Consider the following 27513-nt stretch of genomic DNA (forward strand, 5'->3'; position numbering starts at 1 on the left):
ATACACTTTATAATTTTTTTATTTAAGGTGTTAATTTTACAACAGTTACATCTTTACCAAAGAAAATTAATTGTGTTATATTATCATTTTAAGTTTTAAATTAAGGCAAACAATGGGGCGCAGATAAGAGCCCTGTAACAGAATAATAAATAACTTTTAAATTCTTTATTAGTGAACAAACTTATGGTCAACCATATGATCAACTAACCATGAAAACTATAGTTTAAAAATAAAAACATGAATATCTGTGCAAAATAAAAATTTTGCATCTATAAAAATCATTTACTTTCGAACTTTTAATGAAATTTCACACAGCAAATATTGTCTGTGATATTGTCACGTCTCACTTTCAGGGGGGGGGGGGGGGGAAGAATCGTAGCTCTTTACATAAAAACACTCGCTTGGCATAATTCTACGAAAGGCATTAATCGCAATTCCTCTTAACTTCATAAACTCCTTTAATGTACCTTGGATCAAAGGTAATAGGTTCGTCATCCTGTACAGCTGAACTAAGGAGATTTTGCAAAATAACATAATACTAAATTAAAATGATTTTATTTTTAAAGTCAAATAAAGAAAAATCAGTTTTTACGAACATATTCAAAGCGGGATTAAAATTTACAACAACAATATCTTCATTGCTTAACTACTGAACGCCCTTACAAGAGAGAAAGAGAGAGCTTCACTAAGCTCTTCCCTAATCCTTCCGAATACATTACATCATAATTTATAATTAAAATTAAAACAAAGATAATTCCATACTCACATGTTCCAATAAGCACCTCTTGATTGATTACTTAAAAAAACTAACGTAGGGGCCTCTCCTGCCCTTAAAACCCGAACGAACATTACATTCTTAAAAACTCTGACTATAACTACTCGTAACCTCTGACGAGAGACATAGCCTCCGCCAGAGTGAGCTTGAAGACGATTACATGACAATCTAAACTTAAACTACATTACGAACTAAACGACTCGTTACCACTGGCGACGGCCATAGCTTCCGCCAGAGTGAGCCCAGAGCTACCACTCACTTGCGCTTAAATTCGCGCGCCCTGCCGCGCCTAGCATAACAAACGCTCGTTATTGAAGCCAAATTCACTGAACAACTAACTAGAACATCTGGGAAGGCTACCCCCCTCTACCCCGACGTGCAGGCCACACCGCGCGGCTTGTTACGACAGCGCGCCCCAGTAACTGCGGCCCGTGGCTGCGCCCGCTCGCGGCCGAACAAACAAACAAAAATCTGCAAGCCCGCAGCGCGCCGCGTCGGCCCCGTGCCCCAATTACATGGTCCCGCCACTTGCGCTGACGAGTGAACAGAGCAGCCAGCCCAGAGTCCCGTCAGTAAAGTCCCTAAATTTGATTTCAACAACCCTGCAAAATTTCGAACCGTGACATAACCCTCCCCTCACAGAGCTCGAGCCCCATTGAGCTACCTCAAAACTACAAATTGTGTTTTTCCATCAAACCATAACTATAAATACCTCATTTCACAGAAATAATAATTTTTCTTAGTTCATTACTCTCTGAACATACATCTAGATTTTACATAAGATCATTTAAAACATAAAGTATTCATTAAAATAAAAATGTAAAACATGTATCTGGATATTTCTCATAGGTACATTCAGAGGCTCGAGTTCTCAATACTAAAAAAAATTGTTTGTTAGTGAAGCTCTCTTTACAAATTAAATTAATTTACTTAGTTTCTCAGTATTTATTAAATTATTTTATAAAACAATAATGTAAGAATTCTAGATAACTATTTTTTTTTTCAGTTTCAGTTCATCACAATACTTCCTTCTTTCTTAAAAAAAAATTAAGTGTTGCACCACACCTTACCTCCATTCATAAATTTTTGAGGTAATGTACAGAGGCAGGCGGATGCTGAAAGCTCGTGGACCAAGGCTCATAAAGTGTTTTGATGTGCGGAGGGGTTAGTTAGAGTATCAACAGGGCTGACTGGTCATGCACACTCACAATAAACTATAAGAGTATTATTCAATGATTAAATAAAAAAAGGACAATTTCACATAAATAATTTATTTTTTTATGTAAATTATTTTTAAATCTCAACACCCTGACCATATTATTAATATCACTAGTATTTTAAATTATTTCTTACATGATACTGATTTTACTATGTTTAAGTTTTATCTGATTTGGGGCCCCTTACAAAAAAGGAATAAAAAAAAATTTTTTTACTATTAAAACAAATTAATAATTACATGATGAATTCCTTACAAAACAAAATTTTTTGTTTGTTTATCAAAATATCTTTAGTCCATGTTACTTTGTTTCGTTGCTTGTAAATTACATATTTTAAATAAGACGTTACATTGGTTCAAAAAAAAATTCTTTAAGATAGAAGAGAAGAGAAAGTTTGACGAGAAGTCCGATGAGGTTAAGTCCACGAAATTTTCACATTATGTAGAGTTGATAAAAAAGGTTAGTAGTTCATGCCAAAATAATGAAATAGTCGTCGGCTTTCCTGAATTAGGTGCGGTCACATCATTTAGCTTCCGGGCTGCCGGGGACAGGCCCCCAACACCACAGCACAAGTTGGTTCAAGTGTACCGCATGGCCGGTATCGTGGATTACCGCATGGCCGGTATCGTGGATTACCGCATGGCCGGTATCGTGGAACCGCTAATTAACATAAAAATAACAAAGAATATTAACACGCCCGGTGTTACAAACATTTCCCTACGTTCTTGAGAAATAATACAACAAAACTTACCACTTAGTGCGGTTGTAGATGCTTAATGCATCTTGAAAACTTTAAATCACACAAGAACGAATTTTTTGAGTTACTACATCATGGCGTCAAAGTGCTGGAAACGACCGTTTGTGGTCAGTAAGTGCAAGACGAAGAAGGACATTGAACATGGCACTCGTAGAGAGTACCTTTTTTATAAAACAACAACATATCGATTATTAATGGAGCATTAATTCTATTACAAAAGGATTGACTTATAATTTCTTAAATATACCTTCACATATTTATCATAATAATTAAATTGTAAACACATTATTCATAATAGATTCCAAAAAAAATTACATTGACACAATAAAAAAAACTTGATGTTCAAACATTTAAATTACACATAATTAAAATTATTACAACTTCGTTCAGAATTAACTTTGAAATATTTAAATAACATATTACCATTAACAAATACCAATATAGAACACTGAAAACGTGTGAAAACCAGTTCGCCCAAAAAAAAAAAGAAAAAAAAATTATAAATAAATAAGTTGAGCAAGTGCCACCAACATTACAACGGCACAGTGTTCTTACAAAATGATCAGTGTTTCAAATTAATTAAACTCTTATCTCGTGAAGGTTGGTGCAACTCCTCGAAGTCAGTGTTGTCGAGAAGAGTAGCTCCCTGGGCTGGCCATCAACAAACACCAACAGCTACTGGACTGGCTTCCAGGGCAGCTCACATCTTCTCCCCACATCTGCTTCGGAGTTGTGCCATCCTCTTCACGAACAAATTACAATTCTGAAACATCATCAACAGGCATTACCATCACGTCTTACAAATACAGAACTAACAACTTAACTGCAATCGATGGGTAAGGATGCATACACACAAAAACAAATTAATTCATTCATTTTAAATTCAACTGCTAACATAAAGTATCCCACCCTTAGCATAATCTAATCAGGAAAATAATTTCATAGGAAAAACTTAAGGAAGGGAAACATGACCTCCAATGATTTTCCTTAACTCTTGACTCTTGATCTTCTCTATACAGCAAATACCTAGTTGCCACAAAGTAACTGGGTTGAAGGTCACTTCACATGACCCACCCTTAACCTCTTCTATTCTTCTTTTCTTCTGGGGGCAACCACAATGCCCACCAATCCCTCTCCATGGTGCCTAACCAGGGGCCCATTTCACAAAGCTACAAGTTTGTTCGTAACAAGTAAATCCTGACAAACTTGTAAAAAAATGTAAACATTGTGTTTCACGAAGCTAAAAGTGAACACTTGTGATTACAAGTGAATTTGTTGCGGACAAGTGTAGTGCTTGTTACCAACAAGATAATGGATCAAACTTGTAGGTTACAATTGTTGTGAACAAATCTTTTTTACAAGTCTCAGTAGGTAGGTAGACTGCTCTACAAGTGAGTTAAAAACATTATTTTTAAGGGAAAATGTGGTCTAGTTCTTCTGAAGATGAAGAGAATCCACCAAAAAGGAGAAGAATTTTCAGAGAAAGAATAAATAGCAATTTTCAGTCAGTGTATGAATTTAATGAACGGTTTCGGATGAATGCAGTGAAAATGGAACAGTTGCATGAGGACATTGGGCACATATTATTTCACCCCACAAACCGGTCTCAAGCATTACCTACAAAATTACAGTTATGCATTGGTTTGCATTGGCTAGGCAATGGGGGACAATACCATGTCATAGCAGATGAACATGGAGTGAGCAAGGCAAGTGTGTGTAGATGTGTGAAGAGTGTTGTGGATGCAGTAAATGAAGTAAAATTTTCTGTTGTCATAAAGTGGCCTGAGAATGTTCTCAATGTCTCTGCAAAATTCTTTTCTGTGGTGCATTTCCCACAAGTAATAGGGTGTATTGATGGCACACTAATTAAAATAGATGCTCCACCTGCCTATGAGTCTGCTTTTGTCGATAGAAATGGTAATCACTCCATAAATTGCATGATAGTTTGTGGTCCAAATATGGAAATATACTTTGTGAGTGCCAAATGACCTGGCAGCGTCCATGATGCGAGAGTATTAAGGAACAGTAACCTGTTCCGAAGAATGGAAAGGGGCTGGCATCCAATCCCAAACGCCATCATCCTTGGTGACTCTGGTTACCCTTTGCTGCAATGGCTTATCACGCCAACCGTAAACTGTGTGCATGATGGAAGCTTGGCATTTAACAGAGCACATAAAAAAAACAAGACGCATTGTTGAGAATGCGTTTGGAATTCTCAAAGAGAAGTTCCCTTGTCTCAATTATCTTCGACTGTCACCACTTTGCAACATTTCACGTAAGGGGGAGTACATTGACCTACCAGCAGTCAATCATGAACAGGGGCGGATCCAGCGTTTGATTTCAGGGGGGCGAATGTATGTTTCAAAAGTATTTAAAATGGAAGAGTCCGGGGGTCCACCACACGGAAAAATTATAGATTTTCGCATGCAAAATGGTGTTTTTTTTATAGCAATTTTGTGCTTAAAATGTCAAATAAACTTTGGGTATAGTCGGTAAAAAATTTTCACAGAAAATTAGTTTTGGTAAATGATAAAGTTAACAGAAAATAATAAATAAAATACAATAATTAAAGAATGGGCATAACATTATTTTGTAGTAATAACTAAAATTAAAATGTATTGTACATATAATGATTGTGCATAACTAGAAGTTTTAAAACAACAGTTTTTCTTTATCAATCTCACAGCCAGAATGGATATGCAATAATGCAAGTCCGGTCAGTCTGTCTTCCTTTGTGATAGATCTCAACCACGTCTTAAGTCTTCTCAATGTCGAAAATGTTCTCTCTGCCGAAGCGACACTTACGGGTAAGGTGACTAAGATTTTCAGGAGAATGTAGATGGCTGGATACAGCTCCTCGTCACACGAAGCGAGAAAATCGAGTTGTTAAATTGTTAATTTCTTTCTCACGAGTCCACTTCGCATCCCATGATCGAACCTCGGCATTAAGTGGTCTTTCCACATATTCTAGCCCATTCACTCCAAGGAGAGAGCCATACTTTGTAGAAATATTTTTTGACATTTACTTGACTAGAAGAGGAAGTTGGAAACAAAGCTGACAGGCTGTGAAGCAGTTGCGTTTCTTCCGAAAACCGATGTTTTAAATCTTCGACAATGTGCTCCAGAATGGGAATGAATACATCTCTTCGGAAATATTCAACAGGGTTCGTTGATGGGTAATTTTGTCTGTGTTTTTGCCTTTTCACAAGTCGAGGAATAGTTATATCTACACCAAGCTCCTGAGCAAGACCATCAGCTTCGTTCAAAAGTTGAGAAAATAGCTCTTCGCACTGTGTACGTTTTGTATTTAGAACAGAAAGAGTATCTGCCAGAATATCTTGGGCAACCTTAAGATCTATTGAAGTCTTCTGATATAGTCTACTCAAAGGAAGAGTGTCTCCCAGCATATCAGATAAGCAGATGACTGTGACAATAAATTCACTCTCACAAAGTGCAGTCAAAAAAGTCTTTGCTTTTGCAGCACTTTCAGAAAAGATGTTCGGAACTGCACAACGCCATCGTTTCTTTCGATCCAACGAGTTTCACACTGTCCAGAGAGTTGGTGACATAAAACTTTCTTGAGTAAAGCTGAGCATTTTGATGATGCAGTGAAGAACGAGATTATCGTTTTCATTGTTGCAATAGTATTTTGAACTGCTTGGACGCTGGAAGATTTTGATATGGCCAAATTAAGAGCGTGATTGTGACATGGACAGTGAACAGCATTCACAGCTTCTCGCCTGACTTCAGCCACAGCACCACGAATTTCTGACACCATGACACTGCACCCAATCTGTGGATATGCTAACACAATGGCTTAGGTCAAGACAGTGATGCTTTAGAGCAGAAAGTACTACTTGCCCAATATCTTTGCCACTTACAGTTGGTTCATATACTTCATCATGGTCCTTGTCCTCACTGTTCACAAATTGTCGAACATTTAAAAATTGTAAAAAATCTTCGTGCACTGAATCTTTGTGTACATACATCTAAACAAGTGTTAACTGGGACTCGTGAAGCATCAGTAGTTTCGTCGAACATGATGCTACTTTCACTGAAAACTGTCCTGTCACTGACTATACAGTAGGTTACTGCCGAGAAGGCAAGGCAGTCATCTGTTGGCGCGGCATATAGTTGTGGAGGGGGGGTTGGTTGTGGTCGCACTGCAACTCTCCTCACTCCACCCTCCACTCCAGTAACGGGACAGCCCAGCTTGTCGCCTGCTACCCCCTTCCAACATTCCAAGTCACGCTTTTCCCTTGAGCTCAGGAGAGCTGAAAAGATGAAGGATGAAGGAAACATGCGCAGAGTGAAGTTACTCTGTGTCAATGTGGCACACAGCTATCAATATTTCGGTTTCATGTAAGACATTGCGAGGGTGTTTATGTATTTGGCTACATCGATTTTGATTCCCTGGGGGTGAAGAGAGGGGGGGGGGGGCGATAGCCCATATCGCCCCCCCCCCCTTGGATCCGCGCCTGATCATGAAGAACATATGGAAAATGAAATTGTTGAAGAGGTTTACCATGCACCTCCAAATGCAAAACAAAGATTGCAGGAACTACTGAATTACTTCAACCACTAAAATTTTGCATGAACATTAATAGAGCTACTGTGGCAGAAAATGAACAACATTGACACAATGAAGAATGTATTTTAAAAAATTTGTTCTACAGACATTGTTTAAATATCATGAATATCATGTAGCCTAAATGAAATGTACTTTGTGCTCTTAAGTAATTTCAGTTTGTGCATGCAATGGTTTGTATAATCTACTCAGTCTACCAAATAAGAAACAGACATTAATGATTATGTAAACTTAGAGGGAGCAAGATCTAGTTCTTTTTCTAACTTCAAAATTTGCAATGTCTTAAGGTAGTTTTCCTTCTCCAGAAATTCCACCTGCAACATCAGCTTCTTCTTCTTCAGCTGATGCAGTGGCTCTTGTGACAATGGGTCTTGAGAATTATTTCTTTTCTTCTTTGTCCCTTCATTGTTTCCTGTAGGTGTACTAACTAATTCACTAACATTCCCTGCATTTTCAACAACTTCAAATGTATAAGCTTCAGGCACGACTGTTTCATTGATGTCTTCAACACTTACAGATTCCCACGTCTCAGTAACACCAAGACTTTGAATGACAGGGCTATCCTTTCCAATAATATCTAAAACTAAGATATCCACTTCAGTGTATTTACAGTCAGGACCACCTGCTGCTCCAGTCTTCTTTCGGTTATCAACCTTTTTCTGTAAAACAAACAAAATATATAAACATATACTGTACTATACATTATAAAACTAACTCCAAGAAAATTAATGTAAATTATATGCTTTGGTGTTGAGTGCCTTAGAATTAGTAATTATATTTATTATAGCCCATTTGTGTACTACTCGAGAGGTAACTGTAATTGTATGTAAATACACAAATAAATATACAAACATACAATTGTTGATTACTTTAGGTTGACGCCACTCCCGCTGCCTGTATAAGTTTTTAATTAAATATTAGCGTTGGAAAGGATCTCAGGTGTTTTAACGGGGGTTCGGCCTAGTGGCTGCAGGCAGGAGCGCGTCGTGGTTCGGAACCTACCTGGGCTATTCAGGCCACCCAGGACGCCTTGTAAATGATTGGTAAACGAGTTACAGGACGCTGCACTTTATTCAGTATTGATACACTTATTGGTCCCGGTACTGGCCGCGTCCGTTGTCGGACCGCTGTGACACGCGTATCTCTGAACGTAAATGACGCGCGCGACCAGGATAGGTTGCAAAGTAATATCGACAAGCTGGAACGGTGAGTACTCGTCCCTATGAAGGAATTGGCGGATAGTCGCGGAACTTAAGTTGCAACGACTTAGGCTGACACAGAAACACGAAGAGAAATCCCTATGTTCAGGATTGTTTGCAATCTAGCCTGCAACGAAATATGAATGTCTCTAAAATTACGTAGATACACCAGCTGGAGACATACACGTTAAAGTCTCTTGGAATTGAAAGTTATTCAGTTAAATCACACGTTACAAATTACACGTTTAAGATGGTGAAAATTAAAAGGCGAAAGTTAGTCAGTAGCATTCAACACTCGTTACAAAGAGTCTACGGTAATAACAATTAGTTGGCTATAAAGCCAAAACTGCGTACCACTATACGCTGTCCTTAAACTGGACATGGAATTACGTAAAATATGTGAAAATTCCCTGTCGGGATTTAAATTAATAAGTTACGAGTCGCACGAAATATCGTGCGACTGGGGTGGGGATGGCACCGAGCTAGTTAAAGGATTTTAAAAGACTTACACTATTGCTGATATGGAGATGAAGCGCGACAGTTGATGGCCCGACGTTCGCGGAGCGTCCGACCCCTGCGAGCTCCCGACGGTAACTGAGCGCGAGACCGCCCTGTGGCCTCGCGCCTAACCACGTGGAACGCGGGAAAACCGACCCGGCCATTTCTGGACTTAAAGACAAGTTACACAATATATGCTTATAAGACAATTAGACATAATTTCCCTTACATGAATCCTCTTTTAAATTGTTATTAATTTAGTTGTTTTAATTTGACAAAATAATTATACAATTAATTAGGCGCATTGCCACACCCGGCCGGGCGCTGACGTCGCTTTGGTGTTCGTCGCGGCGCACTTTCACACACTCCGTGGTCATCACGCTCGGGCGTGTTCGATGCACTTAGGAGCAAGTGTTGTTGTGGCATAACGACCTTTGCGGACCAGAGGGAGCACCGGCGGTTGGCGTCAAAGGCCCCCCTCCCAACGAGGTCGTTATGCTCAACAACACTGCTCCTCACACGCATGGAAGTGGTGCACCGGTTCGACGCACTCAGGAGGTCAGGCAAGGTGGGAACCTGGGCGTGGCATACCTAGTGAATCTGTTTATAATTGAATCAATGGTGGTTCTGGCATGACCCATCTGGGAGGTGTGAATCGTGAGCCCTGGGGGCTTTTATTTGTATGTGATTGCGAGCCTATTAACGGGTCGAAAAAGGGGTGTGGGTCCTCCCTTGCCGGAGTTGGAGACGAACCTGTCATCCCTCGGGATTCCGCCGCCATGATCTGACCCAGGAAGTAGTCCCATAAGTGTGTTGGTACCTGTGGAACACGGTGTGATACTCTGATAGGAAGTATTATTGGTGTTGCCTGTTCCTGTCGCCCTCCCTGGTGTGCGCCCCCTGGACGCTTGCATTTCCCTGATTCTGGATGTTTCTGGTGATGTAATCCTGCAGATGGACCGGAGGGCGTCGGGCCCGCCTGGAAGGGACGGTGTTTTCACTAACATTAATATCTAAAATTGTCTGACTCTCTCCCTCACCACTGATCCTGTTAACAGTTGTGCGCCCTTTCCCAGAGCTTGTCGAGCCTCCAACTGTCGGTTGCGGTTGTGAGCAGCACGTGCAGGTCATCAACCGCCGCCGCCTCTGCGGATACCGCCTCTGCACTGTCTCCCCCTCCCCCACTTACGTAGGCTCCTCAATGGACATGGTAAACGTGGACTCGCTCAAGCTGACGTCCAGCAGCCACCAGGGTTCGTCGACTTCGTCCTCCACATTGTTCGCGTCCCCATCATCCGGTTGCCAGACAAGGTGAGTCGTCTACTCCTCATCCAGAGAGGTCGGGTCTAGGTTGGTCATTGGCAAGATATTGTCTGCCGCAAGAGGAAGGATGTTGGGTGGGGGGCAGTTGGGAACTGGAGAGTCTATGATGTTTGTGGACTCGGCTGGAGTCCCTGGTGCAGAACTCCCCGCATCAGACACTTGTGTAGGTGAAGTGGAGGTTGCGTGGCCGTCGTGGTGTCCGTGCGGGCTAGCCACATCCGGTTCGGGCGAGACCGGAGTCGGGCTCGGAGGTGTTTCTGGTGGCCTATCATTCGGGGGTCCTGCCCCTGTTGGGGCCAGGTCGTTTACTGCGAGATGCAAGTCGTCTCGGTGCACCTTGGCTGGTCGCCCGCTGGGGGTGCGCACGGTGTATGTAGATGGCCCGGTTCGCCACAGAATTTGGCGGGGTTCAGACCACTTGGGGGCCAGCCCCGCGCAGAAGTTATTCTTTCCAGAAGACAAATGGTGTTGCCGCACATACACCCACTGACCGGGTTCAAGCTGTGCCGGAGGGCGGGTGGACTGCGGTGTCTTTTGAGCCAAGAACTGTGTCTGTTTAACGCGTGCCTGCTCCCTCATGGCTGCGATTTCCTCCCCCCATAGGTCCTCGGTAGCCGCCGCGGCCACCCGACACTCTCCAGGGAGGGCCAGGTTCTGCCCCAGGAGTAGTTAGGCTGGAGAGTGGCCCGTGACCACATTGGTGCGTCGGCGCAGACAATACAATAATTTGGGCAGGTGTATGTCCCACTTTGAATGGTCCTCCCCGAGACGGAGGCGGAGCTGAACCTTTATCTCCTGGTTCCTCCGCTCCGTGGGATTCGCCTGAGGGTGGTATGTAGGAGTGGTATGGTGGAATATTCCCCACCGGCAGCGTCCGGCTCGCCAGCGCCCCCCGGTGAACTGGCATCCATTGTCTGTTAGCAGTACCTTCGGGAAGCCGAATCGTGGGTAAACCTCCGTTTTTAGGAGGGACAAGATTGTGCCTGACCTGACGTTGGAGACTGGGAAGGCTTCGACCCAGCGGGTGAAAAGATCGGTAATTACAACTAAAAATCTTTTCCCGCGTGACGTGCGGGGGTACGGTCCCATGATGTCTAAGGCTAGTTTGTGAAAGGGTTCATTTGATCTGCGGGGCTGCTGCTGCTCTACCCCGTCGGCCCGCCGCAACTTGCGCTGCTGACACAGCTGGCACCTCCGCACGTAGTCGTGGACGTCCCTGGCAACACCGGGCCAGTGGAATTCCCGACTTAGCGCCCCTCGCGTTTGCTCCGCGCCCGGGTGGCCGGCCAGGTCGTGATCGTGGTAGAAGTTTAGGACAGCTGAACGGGCAGCCGCGGGTACGTACGTTCTCCAGGCCTCCATGTTCCCTGGTACCCATGTCAGCAGCTTCCCGTCCACACATCTGTGGTACGGCTGCACCTGTTCCCCGCACCTGGCCACCCATCCCCTCACTGACTCGTCGTCATGCTGCGCCTCCAGCACAACACGATGTAGGGCCGTGAGCGTGTCTGGGAGAGACGTGTCTGGATCTGTGTTGGAAACGGTGGCGTACAGAACTTCGGGTTCGCCTGTCCCCGGAGTGTGCGCGGGGTGTCCTACGGGTGGTAGCAGCTCCTCCCAGCTGCCCTCGTCGTGATACTCGGTGTTAGGATCGGGGTGTCGTGATAGTTCGTCAGCCAGTTGATTTTCGCGCCCTGGAACGTATTCGACGTGGAAGTCAAAGCTTTGGAGTGTCAGGGCCCATCGCGTGAATTTCGACTTCTGGCCCTGTACCGAGTCGAGCCACTTGAGACACTGGCTATCAGTACGCAGGGTAAATGGCCTACCCTCCAGGTGGTGTCTGTAGCGCCCTACCGCCCACACGACCGCGAGGCACTCCTGCTCATTGACGTGATAGTGGCGCGCCGCTGGGCTGAACTTGGCGCTCGCGTATTCCACTACGCGCCGTTCCCCCTCTGGACCTACTTGGTACAGCACCGCCCCCATCCCCTCCTGACTGGAGTCCATCTGCAGGAACACGTGCTCTTCGGGGCGGAGGCAGGCGAGGGTGTGGCACTCCCGGAACAAGCGCTTCACGTCAGCCAGCGCGCGGTCCGCCTCGTCTGTCCACCTGAACCTGTTCTTGGGGGAGTGAAGGACTGTCATCGGCGCCGTGACAGTGGCGAAGTGGGGGATGAAGCCTCTCAGCCAATTGAGTAGGCCTATGAGTTGCTGTAATTGTTTGCGGGTACGTGGTGCGGGCTTAGATTCAATCAGGTCAAGTTGCGCTGGCAGGGGTCGGCATCCGTCCGCGCTCACAATGTGACCCAGGTACTCTAGTTCCGTAGCGCCGACGTGACATTTGTGGGGCGCGCAGTTCAGCCCATGTCTGGCCAGCCGTTCGAGGACCATGGCAAGGTGCTGCGCATGCTCCTCCCACGTCCGCGACCAATCACGTCGTCCAGGTAGGCCGTGGCAAACTTGCCCACGAACCCATCCAGGACGCGGACCATCATGGTCTGGAAGGTCGCGGGGACGTCCATCAGCCCGAACGGCATGGCGCAGAACTGAAACCTGCGGCCATCGGGAGCGGTGAAGGCTGTCTTGGGTCTGTCCTCCGGGCATACTGGGACTTGCCAATATCCTGACTTAATGTCTAATGAGGTGAAGACGCGGGCGTCCCCCAGTCCTGCCAGAGCATCCGTTATATTAATGAGAGGTGGGGGTGCTGGTACGGTGACGGAATTGATGGGTTTGAAGTTGACGCAAAACCTGAGCGAGCCATCCTTTTTCTTCGCCATCACCACTAGATAGTTGTAGGGCGACTCGCTCGGCTCAATTACCCCGTCACGTAACATTTCTGCTATTTGTACCTGTATGGCCTCACGTTCTTTGGGTCCGAAACTGAAAGGTTTTACAAATTTAGTTTCATGAGGACGTAAAGGAATCGTGTGCTGCGTCACCGTGGTGCGGCGTAACATGTCCGCGGCCGCGAACACCTGGGGGTGCTGTGCTAGAACCTCGTTGAACCGGTCCATGTGTTCTGCAGGTACCTCATTGCGCAATTCCCCTACGGTGATGGCTGGCGCGGTCACGAGTGGCCTGTCCCCGCCGATGCTGTACACTACATTTAATAGTTTAAAAAGGTTCCTTGGATGGGTACATGTGGTTTTTTAAAAAAATAACTCATGAAATAAGATATTGAATTGTTATAAGTAGCTTAATTGACGTTTTACTCATCCCACCCCAAGCCCGAATGCCATACTGCATAACAGACTGAAAAATAGCAAAGTAAACCATTCTAATACCTTCAATAGATAATACTGATCTATGTTCAACGAATTTATAGACCATTTTTCGAATCTGTCACATACTCAGTTGTATGTGACTAGACTGCACATTTAACACTACAGTTTTATAAGGCGTTTGTAAATTTACCAGGAGATATTTCCTGGAAGATCATAATTTTCTCTAAAAACATTAGTTGATCTTAAATTTTCTTGGTGTTTGTACTATTAAAATTAAGTTTGGCATGATTACAATTTTCCTTACACAATGCAAGTTTAAGATGGAAGGGATCCACCTCTTTTTAATAACTACTATAAAGAAGAACAATTTCTAGTTGATAATTATGTCACTATATTTATCATAAGATCATTGTGTTAAGTTACTCTGAAAAGTTTTCTAGCCAAGTAGAATGATAGGTTCGTGTTTGAAACACTAGCACCTACGAGGAATGACATAGCAGACTGACAGCTGTTACAGCAAAAGGAGGAAGAGAACGCGGACGAGCTGACCATGGCCAATGTCGGAGGGGTGTTTCTTGTTCTCATGGTGGGATGCTGCGCTGCCTTCATCGTTGCCATCCTCGAGATGCTGTGGAACTGCAGGAAGATCGCTGTGGAGGAGAAGGTAACCGCTCCGAGGGCAGATGCCTTATGAGGCACGTATCCGTGCCTCGTTTACCTATTTGGCATGATTTTATATTTAAGTTATGTATATATTTAAGAGAGTGATAGTTTCTCGGACTCTAGATGGCTCAAGTTATAGCCTGGTAGAGAGTGCCGGGCATGTGATGCCACCGTCACGAGCCACGGGTGCTGGCAGGGGCACTTGAGCCGCGTCTTGTGGAGGAGATGTTCCTTCCCACCAGGCGGTTTGCCCTAACATCCCCTCAATATGCCATTTCACTACGTTTTGGTTGACATCCAAGGAATAATATCGTGACAGAGCAGTTTATTTAATTGCAAAATAAGACACTAGTCAAGAATTTTAATTCATGAATGTTTTTACACTTTTTGTATCATGACCAATGTTTTGTATTATAACGATACTTTAGTCCTTCGGTGTTGAATATGACACACCAAGATGACTCGCTGCTTACTTTAAATGTAAAACCCCCATAACTACATGAAGTAACAATGGTTAAACTGTTTTACTAAATTTAACGATGTGTATTGGGTTGGGCGAGGTCTGAGTTTAAGTGCCTAGGTCAAAACCTATACACCTTCTCATGCAGGATTTCAACTGGGAATTGGCCAACCATAGTAGCTATTGATGCCATAACTAACTTCTGTATCTTAGATCCAGAATGTGACTCGCTAAGTTGGCCATTTGAAGGGGAAACCATGGACTCAGTCATGCGGATTAAATAATCAAGAATTAAGAAATAATGCAAAATTGAAGAGTAGGTCAGAGAGGAAATTTTCTAACTTTCAGAGGTCTGGAATTTAGACTCTGTACTTCGCATTAATTTACTGTGAGGCCTAACTGGGGGCAGAGAAAAACTCGTAAAAAATTATTAATTAAAAATTTAGAAAACTATGGAAAACCAGTCACCCTAATAGGCTGGTGTTACCCTCGGGTAAATAAACAACCACAGGGATGTTTTTAATGCAGTTTCTTACAATTAAAGCCAAAAAAGTATGAAACACCACAAGCTTTTAAAAGCTAACAAAGATAAAGGTGTAGCTCACCTTTCCACCAAGCCATAAGGTGAACAACAACCTAGACGCCCTCTGGGAAAGTATTACTAAAAATTGCAAAAACCGAGAAATCTCAAAAACATAAAAGTACCAATATTCGCGTAATTAGCCAATCAAAAGGCGTCGAGCAAAAGAAGAAAAATTTCAAAATGTAGAATGCAAAATTTAAGGCCTCGCTTTGGCTTTAGTAAAGGATGAGGGATGTTTCGACCCAAAAAAAAAACTTCCAAGGGTGTAAATTTTGTCCCTGCATGGATATTCATATTAAAGGCTAGACTTAAAATGTGAATCGTGCTATCCCATTTCTGTTGATTATGTTGGTGAAAAAAATTAATGCGGCCTTTACATTCTTATTAACCCTCTCTACTAAATTGGAATTTGTGTAATATGGACTTGTGGTTATATGTTTTACCCCACAATCAAACACATTACTTCTGGACTACTAAATATGCTCCATACTTTTACTTCTAATGCTTTGATTATGTGATCACTCTTCATATTTCGAAGGGGCATAAACAAACAAAATTTTGAAAAACCATCAACCAAAATGAGCAAACAATATTTCCTGATGTTGACCTTAGTCTGTTTCACTAATTGACACTTCAACAACTCCTAACATAGTAAACAATATCGGCTCACATGTTCGGCTAATAAAAGTCTCGCCTACACAAGAATCACGATAGTATTTTATCACCCTTTCCCCCTCTTTTCGCCACCCTTAACCCAACACAAAACACTGTCATACAAAGGTTTTTGGCGCCTTCTCCTCCTAACCTACCCATTAACTCCTGTATTTCTTCATCCCCTGCTTGTGATTCCTGTAAATGTATTCAACCCTGCGGGAATTCCCTTCATACATTACACTACTATTTTGCTGCCCTTTGCCGATTCTCTTTCTCAGACTCCTGCTCGTCAAACATCCTAGATAAGATGTCAGCCACGACATTTTCTTAGCATGCTCCAAGGCGAATATACAATCTAGGGCTTCTCTTTCATATATGCTATAATTCAACTCATGATTATTTAAGCATTTACTGCCAACCAGAACAGGTCTCATTCATCCCGCTCCTGTACCACACGGCCCCTAGTCCCACCCCCGAGCAACCACTTGCACGATAACATTTTCCTCAAACTTAGGCAGTACCGAAACTGGGAAGATGGGTAATTTCGCTTCCTCTTCAGCCCATTTATTTTTTTCTTTTAAGGTTGTTCAAAGGGGCACACAAATTAGCACAGTCTGGCACAAAATGACTAAAATACCCAATAATATCTATAAAATCCATTACTCCTTTCACATTTCTGGGGAAGGGAAATTTAAAATGAGATTAATTTTGTCGTTATCCATAATCAATTCTCCACGGATGATATATCCAAAAAAATTTATTTCTGATTGGGCCCAACAGATTTTTTTTTCAGCATTGACCGTAAAACCAGCCTATCTACATTTTTGTAAAACTTTCCCTACATGCTCTGTATACTCCTCGAAATACTCTGAAAATACTCATATATCATCTAGAAAACTGATTACAATCTCATATTAAATCTCCTATAGAATGGTTCCCACGGTATGGGAAAGCCACTGTCAAAATGGTCTTAGGGGGTCACAAAGCCAGTATACTTTTCACTTCCGGCTTCAAGAACACACTGGTTAAAAGCCACGTTTAGGTCAATCACAGTAAAAAAAAATTCGCTTACCCTATATATTGGAGTATAACCTCTACTTTCGGCATGGGTAACTGATTCAGCTTAATCCTCTGGTTAAGCAAATGGTAATATAGGACCAAGCAATATTTTCCCTTCTTTTTCTTGTCAACCAAAAAAGTGGGGAAGCATAATTAGATTTGAAATGCACTATTATGTCATTCTGTTTTAACTCATGAATTCTCGAAAAGCTTATATTTGGGGAGGGGCACATTGACAGGATGCACACTTAATGGGGGTTTAAACCATAACAGTAATCTTATAGGGCATCAGACTACATTTCCATATTTTACTGGTTATAACATCCTCGTATTACCGACTTAACTCTTGAATTTTCTTTACCTCATCTTCATTTAAATTTTCACGCAGTACCTCTATGCGTCTGCAAAAAAAAACCCGTTTATTTAATTGCAAACCCATGGTAACCTCATTATTAAAACCGAAATTTATTTTTTTCTTTTTGCAATCGATAACATCCTGACTTCCCATTAAACAATCCATACCAAATACTAACTCATGAACAAGTTTCAGAACTATCCAAAACTCTCGGGACCAGGAAAAATGCTCTACCTATTTTAAAATGTAGAACAGCTTTCATTTTATGAGGCATGTCCGGAAAGTAAGAACTTTTTAATCATTTAAAAAAATAAAAAAGTGTTTATTGAAAGTTTTAGTTTACTACATACCTACGTCACATTTTCACATGGTCGTCATTCAGTTCCAAGCACTTATCAGAATACTCTACCAGTTTATTCAACTCCTCTCCATAGAAGTTCATCGTCTGGCAATTAATAACAGTTGACAATCATAATTGTGTAAATTTTGCTGTAATTGTTGACTCATGTTTCATTTAACCAACATGAAATCCTTTTCGTCACAAAAAAGGTAGCCATCTTTTTTTGACTCGAGTATGGAGATTGCTTAAACTTTTTCTGGAGATTTTTACTAAGCGCCTGTACTTAGGCTACACGCATTGCGTACTCGAAGTTCATGGTACCGTTCCACTCCCAGGCGGGGAACTTCTAAGCAGAGGGGTCAAATAAACTGGTAGAGCATTGCAAATAGTGCTTGGAACTGAATGGCGACAATGTGAAAATGTGATGTAGTTGTGAAGTAAACTAAAACTTTCAATAAAACCTTTTTTCGTGAGTTAGTTTTTATGACCAAATGATACTTACTTTCTGGACACGCTTCGTAACTTAATGGGTAGCCTATAGGCTAACCACACCTTCATACCTTCATTCCATTTTAACCAATGCCTTAATTCCTTCCTCTCCTATACATAATTAGAAAGAAAATCCTGTTGTATGAAACCACAACTAGCTCCAGTGTCAATTAGGATTCAGGTTTCTCGCCCATACATCTCTACCTTAACACAAAAAATTTAGATGTCTTCATCACGACCAGGGAATTCTTACTACCAAATCTTCCCTTCGTGACTTTTTCATAAATCTACAATTTATACTTATAATATGTTCTTCTTTAGTGCAATACCCACAACCCCATCCTTTCTTTTTTGAGAATGTGCCTCCAAATAATCTATCTTGCAACATAACTAACACACATGCCTCGCATCCTTACGAATGTCACAATTTCTGGCAAAATGCCACATTTTCCCACATTTAAAACAAATCTTATTAGCAGATATTCCTTCGCGATTTTCGTAAGAGCATTGTTTGGTGGGATGCAACACTTCTACACGTATCAAATTCGTGTTTGACGCACCAAATTTTATCCACTTCAATAGCCCACTATTATAGCTCGGCAAAACGTTTTGGCCTACCTGCAGATGCCCATTCGTACATCGCTGCAGGATTCATGTATTCCGTCATTAAAGAAAGAGATTGCTCCTCACGTAACTTAACGTCAAAAACATTCGCGAGATTCATTGCATCCTGGACAAACTCTACAGTTGTTTCCTGTTCACGTTGGAAACGATCAACCAAATTACGAGTCAGATTTTCCCTTACTCGTCTAGAGCTAAGATGTTCTACAATTTATTTTTTGCGGTACTCCATCATGCAGATTCCTTAATAGAGGAAGTAATCACGCCCCTAGCTATTCCACTACACGTACTAGAGAAGCATTACAAACATTCCTGATAATTTTCAAAAAACTAGATTTTCCCTCATACATTGTACTCCCAAACAAAAGTAGACTCACCGTTGGGGATCACCTAATCGCAAATAGGTAAATTTTCTAAATCTTTGAGCAATAACTTAGCCTGCAAATTTGAAGTTAAACGCCAATTTTAATATTTTTATTTTCCAAAATGGCTTCTATTTAATTTTGGTGTTTCCCCCCCTTTTATGTGGGTATTCAAATTCCTACGAAGCGTTCAATACCCTTATCCTGCATCCTTGAGATTCACTAGCACCTCGTCCTTGTGCAGTTTATAAATCCAAGCAAATGCCATTATGTAAAAATCAAAACAACAAAATCCGCCAAAGACTAAAGTCAGCAGAGTGGAGCAGGTTGTAATTCGCCTTTCCACCAAAACAAAAAGTGAACCATGTTGTAGACGCCCTCTGGAAAAGTATTACTAAAAAAGGCAAAAACCCAAAAAAATCTCCAAAACATCAAAGTACCAATATTAACGTAATTTGACTACCCAAGAGGTGTCGAGCAAAAGAAGATAAATTTCAAAAAGCAGAGTGCAAAATTAAAGGCTTCTCTTTGGCAGGTAGGTGAAAAGACAATAAAACATGCGAGACTTAACATATGCTGTTTAATATATACAACACAATATATGGAATACAAACTTTACCATTTTCTACTAAAAGCATATACATTTATTTCGCAGTTACTTAAATTTCGTTTGCGAAAATACCAAATAATAAAAAGGTTTGTAAAATAAAAATATTACAAAAAATAGCTTTAGGAATTAGGTATCTCTAAACTACTGAGGGTTTTTGTTAATAGAGTTGATCTTACGATGCAGTTCCTATACATTGTACTTTGACAGTGTTACAGAATGCTAAACCTGGGCCAATTGTGTGTAAGCCGGTGAAACCTGAGTCTGGCAGCCAGACACATAACTACATGGTTAACTTTATGGACAGACCTGAAATATTTTCTCCAATTATGTGACCTCGATTTTGTCGTGGCAGGCGCTGCACTGTTGCGCAGTGAAACTACTCTAGCCGAGAATGTTTCTACATGATGTGCCCTTGGAGAGGTTCTGCCACTCATTTTTGAACGGCCACTTACATGTCCTTGGAATTAGTAAAGGAGTTTTGGCGGTTCTTAAACTTTTGTGACGTGTGGTTATGGCTGGACAGCAATCGCTTTGCATTTTCGCCTATTATATCTGGTGTTTTGGGGAAATTACTACAGTTTAGGGTTTATACGATCCCTCCCTTTACTGCATCCAATATTTAGAAGAAACTTTAGGCGCCTGGAATCTCTTGGGGCAGTCAAAAACTCACAGACTTCAAGTTTAGTTTAGATGTTACGTCGCGCTATACCTTCGCCCTGCAACCGTCAGGCGCGAGTGTCGAGATGTTCCACTTGTGTTTGCATCTGGCACATGGAGTAGCGGTGTGTTCGCCGAGTACTGCGATAAACACTGTGTGGCCTGTTTGCTTTAGTAGCCCTTCTCAAGACACAACTTCATTTAGCACTATCCCGACACAGCTTTCTATTGCGCTCCACTTCAACTTCAATTCACTTTGGGTCAAAGCAGAACTTTGGTCATTTTTATTGTTTTATAAATAATTGTACATTTCTTTAACTCTTTCTGCAAAGAAACTGGGACTTGTATAACTTTGATCGCACATTTTTATGGGAGTTTTGCGTATTATCACTTAATACCAAATTATTGTATTTTTTTCTTTATTCATATTTTTGATCATTTTTAAACGTGGGTGTCGATAGTAGAAGTTAAGTACGGGGAAACACAGTGATTAGTCCTATGTATTCAGGTAATCATTTAAGGCAAACATGTTATCTCTTAATCTCATTTAGTGTGCTGCAGCACATATGGACATTTGATGTAACATTTTGTATCCTTGTTCAAGCTTAACTACATACTGGTGGCCTTACCATTAAATATCAGTATCAACTTGTTTAGCCATTTTCTTTCAAATGACTTACAGTATTCTCGCGTATTTCTTGCTGCGCTTATTTTTATTTTGGAAACTGTGACTGCTACTTCTGGCTTGGGGCGGCTAAAGTCCCATTGAACGCCTCATTTTCAAAAGAAAAGTACAGAAGTGGTCATTTACTGTATTAAAACCAAAATAAATAATTGTCTTAATTTGTTAATTTGTAGGTTCTGTTATTTCCGTTGTGATTTATTTTGGCTTCTGTTTTAAATCTTTGGTAGGCTATACCTAATATTACATATCAATAAGACGTCTATGAGACCTTTCTTTAAAATAAATAGCCATGAATGCGCTACGTTCGCGTAGATGCGTTGTTAACACAAGGTTACAATGCAATTTCGTATAAAGTATGCATGCATTGAGATATAGAACATTATAGCAAATGTTACAGTAACATATCGCTTCATTGCTGGAATGTTTCAGTTTCAGCAAAAATGCAACTAAAAATATTTGTGGCAAACGTTCTTCCAGATAACCCCCTGGGAAGCGCTGCTTTCGGAACTCAAGTTCGCAGTGAACCTGTCGCAGACAACGAAGCCCAACCGGAAGAAAAAAAGCGAAAAGTCCAACAGTTCTGCCGATTCTTCAGTGTCTGGCTCCGATTTGGTAGCAGCCAGTCGTAAATAGCGGCCTCTTCTAATTCTTAAAACTAAGTGCTAATGTAAATAAATATAATTTCAATAAATTAAAAAAAAATAGATATGTATTTCACATTGATTTGTAAAATACACAATTATATTATTTTTAAAAATTGTTTTATGATTAAAAAAACACTTAAAATGTAGTAAATTATAATAATAATAGATCTTAAGGCACCCGCCTAGCTGGGAGTGAATCCCCACATTTCGCTCGCTGGCCAGGTAGTCTGGGCAGCCCACAGTCTAGTCTGCAGCTGTGGTCACACCGCGGGGTCACAGCCATCTCCCCCCTTCCAGGAAGAGTCACGGCCAGTAACAGGGTGTTTGTAAACCTCCCACTACTGCTGCTGCTTTCTTCAACCTGCAGGCCATTGCTCTCTCTCACTAGAGACGTATGCTACTCGCGAACAAAATCCTATACCTAAAGTAAGAAAATCACTATTCAGTTTTTTTTATTTTTGTGCACGTAAATTAGAGAGTAAAATAAACTTCTAAAATTTCGTCCCGCGAATCACTGCTAAAATTTGTTTGCGTCATCAATTTTGTAGGTCTAGATGTATGAACTTTTTTTTATATGTAAACATCTTAGCTGTCGGTATATCGCATTTGGTAGGAGTAATTTCATGAAAATGGAACGGAAGTCGATAAACGGAAATGTGACACAAAGAGGGTGAGTAGTATGTAATAGTTCCTCCTGCGCCAGGCTTCAGGCTGTGGCGCCGTGAGCCGTGGAGCCTGCCGATTGCTCTGACGTCACGGCGGCCATCTTGGACTCAAAAATTCCTTAGAAATGACTAAAAAATCTTGTTTTGAGGGAAATTTTCCCGTTTTCAAGGGAAAGTTTCCCGTTTTAGTTCTTAAAAATACAAGCGGCTAGAAATGTCCATATTGAGGCTTAAGCATCCATGTATACAGCCTCCTATAAGCCTCTTTTAGGATAATGTCTTCACCGTTGCAAATTTCGTTACGGCCGCCATCTTTAAAATCTTTATTTATCATCCCATTTTAATGAAAAAATTTTAAAATTTATAAAAAAAATTAATTAATTAAATTTTAATAAAATATTAATAAAACATACTTTTACGAGTTCTCGGTTCGAAACCCAGTGAGGGCAAAAAAATAAAAATGGCGACCGAACCTTCCTCCAAGGAGGCCACTAGCAGACTGACTCCCCCCACCACTTATGTCAAAGTATATATATTGTCACCTAGTATGACGTCATGTCCGCCATTTTGAAAATCCTTAATTTTAATGTGAGAAAATCGAGAAAATTATAAAAATCATTAAAAAAATTAATCAATCGAATAAAATAAAAAACTTTTACTTAAAAACCAATGTTGCACTCATCGTTACGGTCGCCATCTTTGATTATATAAACGTTGCATGTTTCGTTACGCCCACCATCTTGGTTGAGTACGATGTCATCATTACACTTTACGTTACGACCGCCATATTGTATCCTATTAATGTTACAAGTATCGTTACGGCCACCGTCTCGATTTCAATGCTAGAAATTCCGAAAAAATTCCAAAATATATTTTCAAAATCGCCTACTTCAAATGTTTAGTTATTTAAACGATTTCGGTCCTAGGTTCGATTTACGGCGAGAGTAAACCAGAAATTTATTAATATATTTAAAAAAATCAAAATAAAAAGTAATAAAAATGTTTTACACCACACGCGACATTCTGAATTATGTCACTACTTGTATCAATTATCGTTACGGAAGCCATCTTGAAAATCTTTATTTATTATTCGATTTTAATGAAAAAAAGTTCAAAATTCATCAAAACTTTAACTTATTAGAATACTGATTGATTAGATCGATTCCCGTCCTTGGTACGAAACCGGTAAGAGCAAAAAAAAAACTACAGATCCATCCTTCACAGAAGACACCTAGACCGAACTCACACCACCAATACCAAGGTATATCGTTAATGGTATGATGTCATTGTCTGACACCTTGTCTTCGTCTGCTAGTGTGTGCTGGCGACATGTTAGTATAATATTCTGTTCACCATACCTTTGACCTCGACTATTGGCATTGAATGTTGACCTTGACCTTGAAATATGACCTTGACGACCATCATGGATCCGACATTTTATGTTCAGTACATGCTACCAGGCGCTACCACCTGCTAGAGGACATTGCCACCATCTTGCTTTCGCCTGCTGGAGGACACCATCTGTGTGTGTACTCGCCTTATAGAGTAAATAACCATCACGCTAGTTTTATTCTAACCCGCTAGAGTGCAGTAATCGTTTATTATTACTGAGGTGCCCAACATATTAAAATTTGGGCACCATATTGAAATCGTATTATTTAGCTAGAGATTCGGGAAAAATTCCAAAAATCACTTATTAATTTACATATTGAATCGATGGATCACTGTCCTCGGTTCGATTCTTGACCAGTGACAGGTGTAACTAAATATTAAATATATTTAATTTTTTGTTTTCCATTACCTTTCGTGGAATTTATTAATCATTCACTCTACGAAAAACAACTCAAGTCAATTTACCTGACCAACTAAATAAATACACTGCCGCTATGCCTTACATGAAAGTCTAGTTTTTGATACTTAGAATAACCTTTAAAATGTTCATGTACAAAACCATCCATACATATACACCAAGCGTCTTCGGACCGCGAGACCGGGTCATGAACAAGGTCAGACATATAGAACATGAACACAGTACACACAGGAAAACGGAATGTACACACAGAAAACGGAATGTACACACAGTAAACGGAATTAACACACACACAGTAGCGGAAACACAGGCTTAGTTGGAAATCAGAATACAATAAATAAAACATTAAATTTGACGTGACGTCTAATAAATCTATGAATGCCGGCTGCACGCAGGAAAGTGTCCCGTTACGCACATTGTCCCGTTTCGCAGTCCCGTTACGCTCATTTTATATTGCTTTTTGCTAACCTGAACCTCCTTGCATTGCGACCGAGTCCGTGGCGTGATTCTGTTTCATGCATTTCAATGTAACATTTTCATTGCTCTTTGCTAACCCATTCCTCCTTGCATTGCTGCAGAGTCCGTGGCGCAAATATATTATTTTTGACTGCATCTTGGTGTTGGATGAGCCATTTTCCTTTACATCATCCTTGAAACACTCCCATTCGTTTCCTACTTTTCCTATCATCGTTCTATCCTTAACAGAATAACACAGATAGGAAGAAGTTAAATAGCAAACATGTATAAAAGTTATAGTTAAAATAATCTCTTCGTTAAAGTAATTAACATATTTGAATGAATGAGTGCAAATAAAAGTACATTTATCAATTAAATTGTAGATTTCATTTCACTCCTTCTTTGTATCCATACAAAATAGTGATAATTCAATAAAAATGATTCACTTTTATTCATAAAAGTATGCAATCATGTCATCAATGTTTTGTTATGACGTTGTCACGTTAAACTATCGTCCGTAAACCGACTTTGCAGACAAACAATTTTTTTTAATATTTAATTTATTTATTTTATTTCTCAACATTATACAAATTCTGATAAAACAAGTCATTATTGTATGTAGCCAGCCTCCTTCAGTTCTTTGAGTATAAAGGATATTTTTTTGATGCTCGAATAGTTTCCTGCACAAAGCGAACCATGTAGAAGTCTTAGCCGGTCAACCAATATGTTTGGATCTTTCCATGATGTGTAATCAATCTCTTCTGCCACCATCTTCCTTGCACGTTTATAATAAATATTATGATCTCTGGTGTCTTCCGTTTTACCACTAACCACAAGGTCACTTTCATCATCGAGCCAGTGATCATCACAAGCTTGATCAGATTTATTTAATATTTCATGACGTTTCCGTCGTTTTGATCTCAGGACACCATCACAGTCTTCGATCTTGCCTGCTTTAGGTGCTTCAGCACAGTCTTCGATCACATCACCAGCTTCAGAGCCACTGTAGCAATCACCGTAGAAGGCATCGTCTTCACCCAGATTACCGTAAGAATTCGATTTCGTTGATGTCGAAGTGTCTTTATCGTCTTCATGCTTCCTTTATAGGAGTCCATCATTTTTACAAAGTATAGTGGATCTATTAAATATAGGCTTGAATGTATTCTCACTTTTCACGGTTTTGATACTTCCATTAATTTCAGTCTTCCCGATACCATCAGCATCCTTCAATTTATGTTCTTCGTCATGATTGGGTGAGTTAATACCATCACGCTCAGGACAAGGAAAATTATTTACATCAACCAGCGCGCTCTTCCGTTGTGAAGTGTCTTTATCGATGTCCTCTATGCCGTAAGTGGGCTTGGCTTTACATGTTCTACCATGTCTTTTTAAGCTGTCAATTCGTGTTAACAACCTGCTACACCGATTACAGCTTAACATTTTGCGTAGTGGTTTTTTAACAATCATTCTTCTAATGACGTCTAGCATTCCTTCTCATGACAAAATCCTTGCTACAGTATATACGGCGGGTTCCTTCCGATTCAGCTGCAGACAACAAACCATGATCCATGGTAGCTTCTGTGACTAATGTTCGATGCAAACTGAGTGTTTTAAATTAGAACCGTTACTTAAATGGAATTTTTTTAAATATTTCATCAGCCAGAGTTAAGTTACATCATACAAACGAACTTGTTACAAGTAGTTCTGCTTGTCAACAACAGATGGCATATTTTCCTTGCAGGTAAATATTATTTATTTTATGTGGGATGCGGGATGCTCACTAACGATCGCAAAAGAAGTAAGGCTTCGCTAGACAACAAGGAGAAGGAAGTTCGTCCTTCGTGATAGTGTTTCTCATTCGTCTTATCACATATTTTTGGACTGAGTAATGTTAATATGAAATCCACCTTTTAAAAATATTGTCAGTTCTGATTTAGTAGCACAAATTAAAAATTTAATTTCAACACAGGATAAAATTGTATGACTCATTAAATAAAATAATCCTTCATGCAGAGATCAATTTGTCATCTGTAACCAGAAGCACTTGGAGAAAACCTCCTTCATTCAGAGAGCTGTTTCTCAGAATAGACAGAAGCACTTGAAGAAACTACATGAATAATCAGAAGCACACGGAGAAAACCATCAACATATTGACAAGAATAATCAGGAGCAAACGTAATGACAAGAATAATCGGGAGCATAAACTTCTGGCTTGTACTAGAACTCTATCTTTGCTCAACAATTAGAAGTTCATAAGCTAGCAGAATCTGTTTATGTACTTTTTGTAATTTTTTTTTATTTTAAATTTTTCATTAATTTATTTTTATTTATTAAATATTTTTTCTGTAATTTTATGATGAAAAGAAAAGTGTAATGGTTTTCTCCGTGTTAATTTTTAAAAAATTTCCCAATTTTCTAGCATTAAAATTACGGATTTTCAAGATGGCGGACATGACGTCATACTAGGTGACGATATATATACTTTGACATAAGTGGTGGGGGGAGTCAGTCTGTCAGTGGCTTCCTTGGAGGAAGGATCGGTCGCCATTTATATATTTTTTGCCCTCACCTGGTTCGAACCGAGGACTCCGAGCTCCATGTAGAAAAAGTATGTTTTTAAAATTTTTTATTGAAATTTATTAATTGAATCTTTTATAAATTTTAATTTTTTTTAAATTGAATAATAAATAAAGATTTTCAAGATGGCGGCCGTAACGGAAATTGCAACGGTGACTTCATAATCCATTATGACGTCAGAGGCTTATCGGAGGCTGTAGACATGGATGCTTAAGTCTCAATATGGACATTTCTAGCCA

At 40.6% G+C, this 27513-nt stretch overlaps 1 protein-coding gene across 6 annotated transcripts in view; it reads left to right on the forward strand.

Moving 5' to 3' along the window:
* LOC134533325 (glutamate receptor ionotropic, kainate 2-like) overlaps positions 1-21824 on the forward strand; it is a 406907-nt gene extending 385083 nt beyond the window's left edge. For 3 of the 6 annotated variants that reach the window (XM_063370828.1, XM_063370830.1, XM_063370833.1), the window contains 2 exons: positions 14102-14248; positions 21600-21824. In XM_063370828.1, coding sequence (XP_063226898.1) covers positions 14102-14248; positions 21600-21755 — 303 coding nt within the window. In that variant the 3' untranslated portion in view covers positions 21756-21824. Of the gene's footprint in view, positions 1-14092; positions 14249-21599 lie in introns of all 6 variants that reach the window. The other 3 variants (XM_063370827.1, XM_063370832.1, XM_063370829.1) reach the window with 1 other exon arrangement.
* Positions 21825-27513: the final 5689 nt, after the last annotated feature.

The sequence above is a fragment of the Bacillus rossius genome, chromosome 6, assembly GCF_032445375.1.
Source record: "Bacillus rossius redtenbacheri isolate Brsri chromosome 6, Brsri_v3, whole genome shotgun sequence".
NCBI classification, from domain to species: domain Eukaryota; kingdom Metazoa; phylum Arthropoda; class Insecta; order Phasmatodea; family Bacillidae; genus Bacillus; species Bacillus rossius.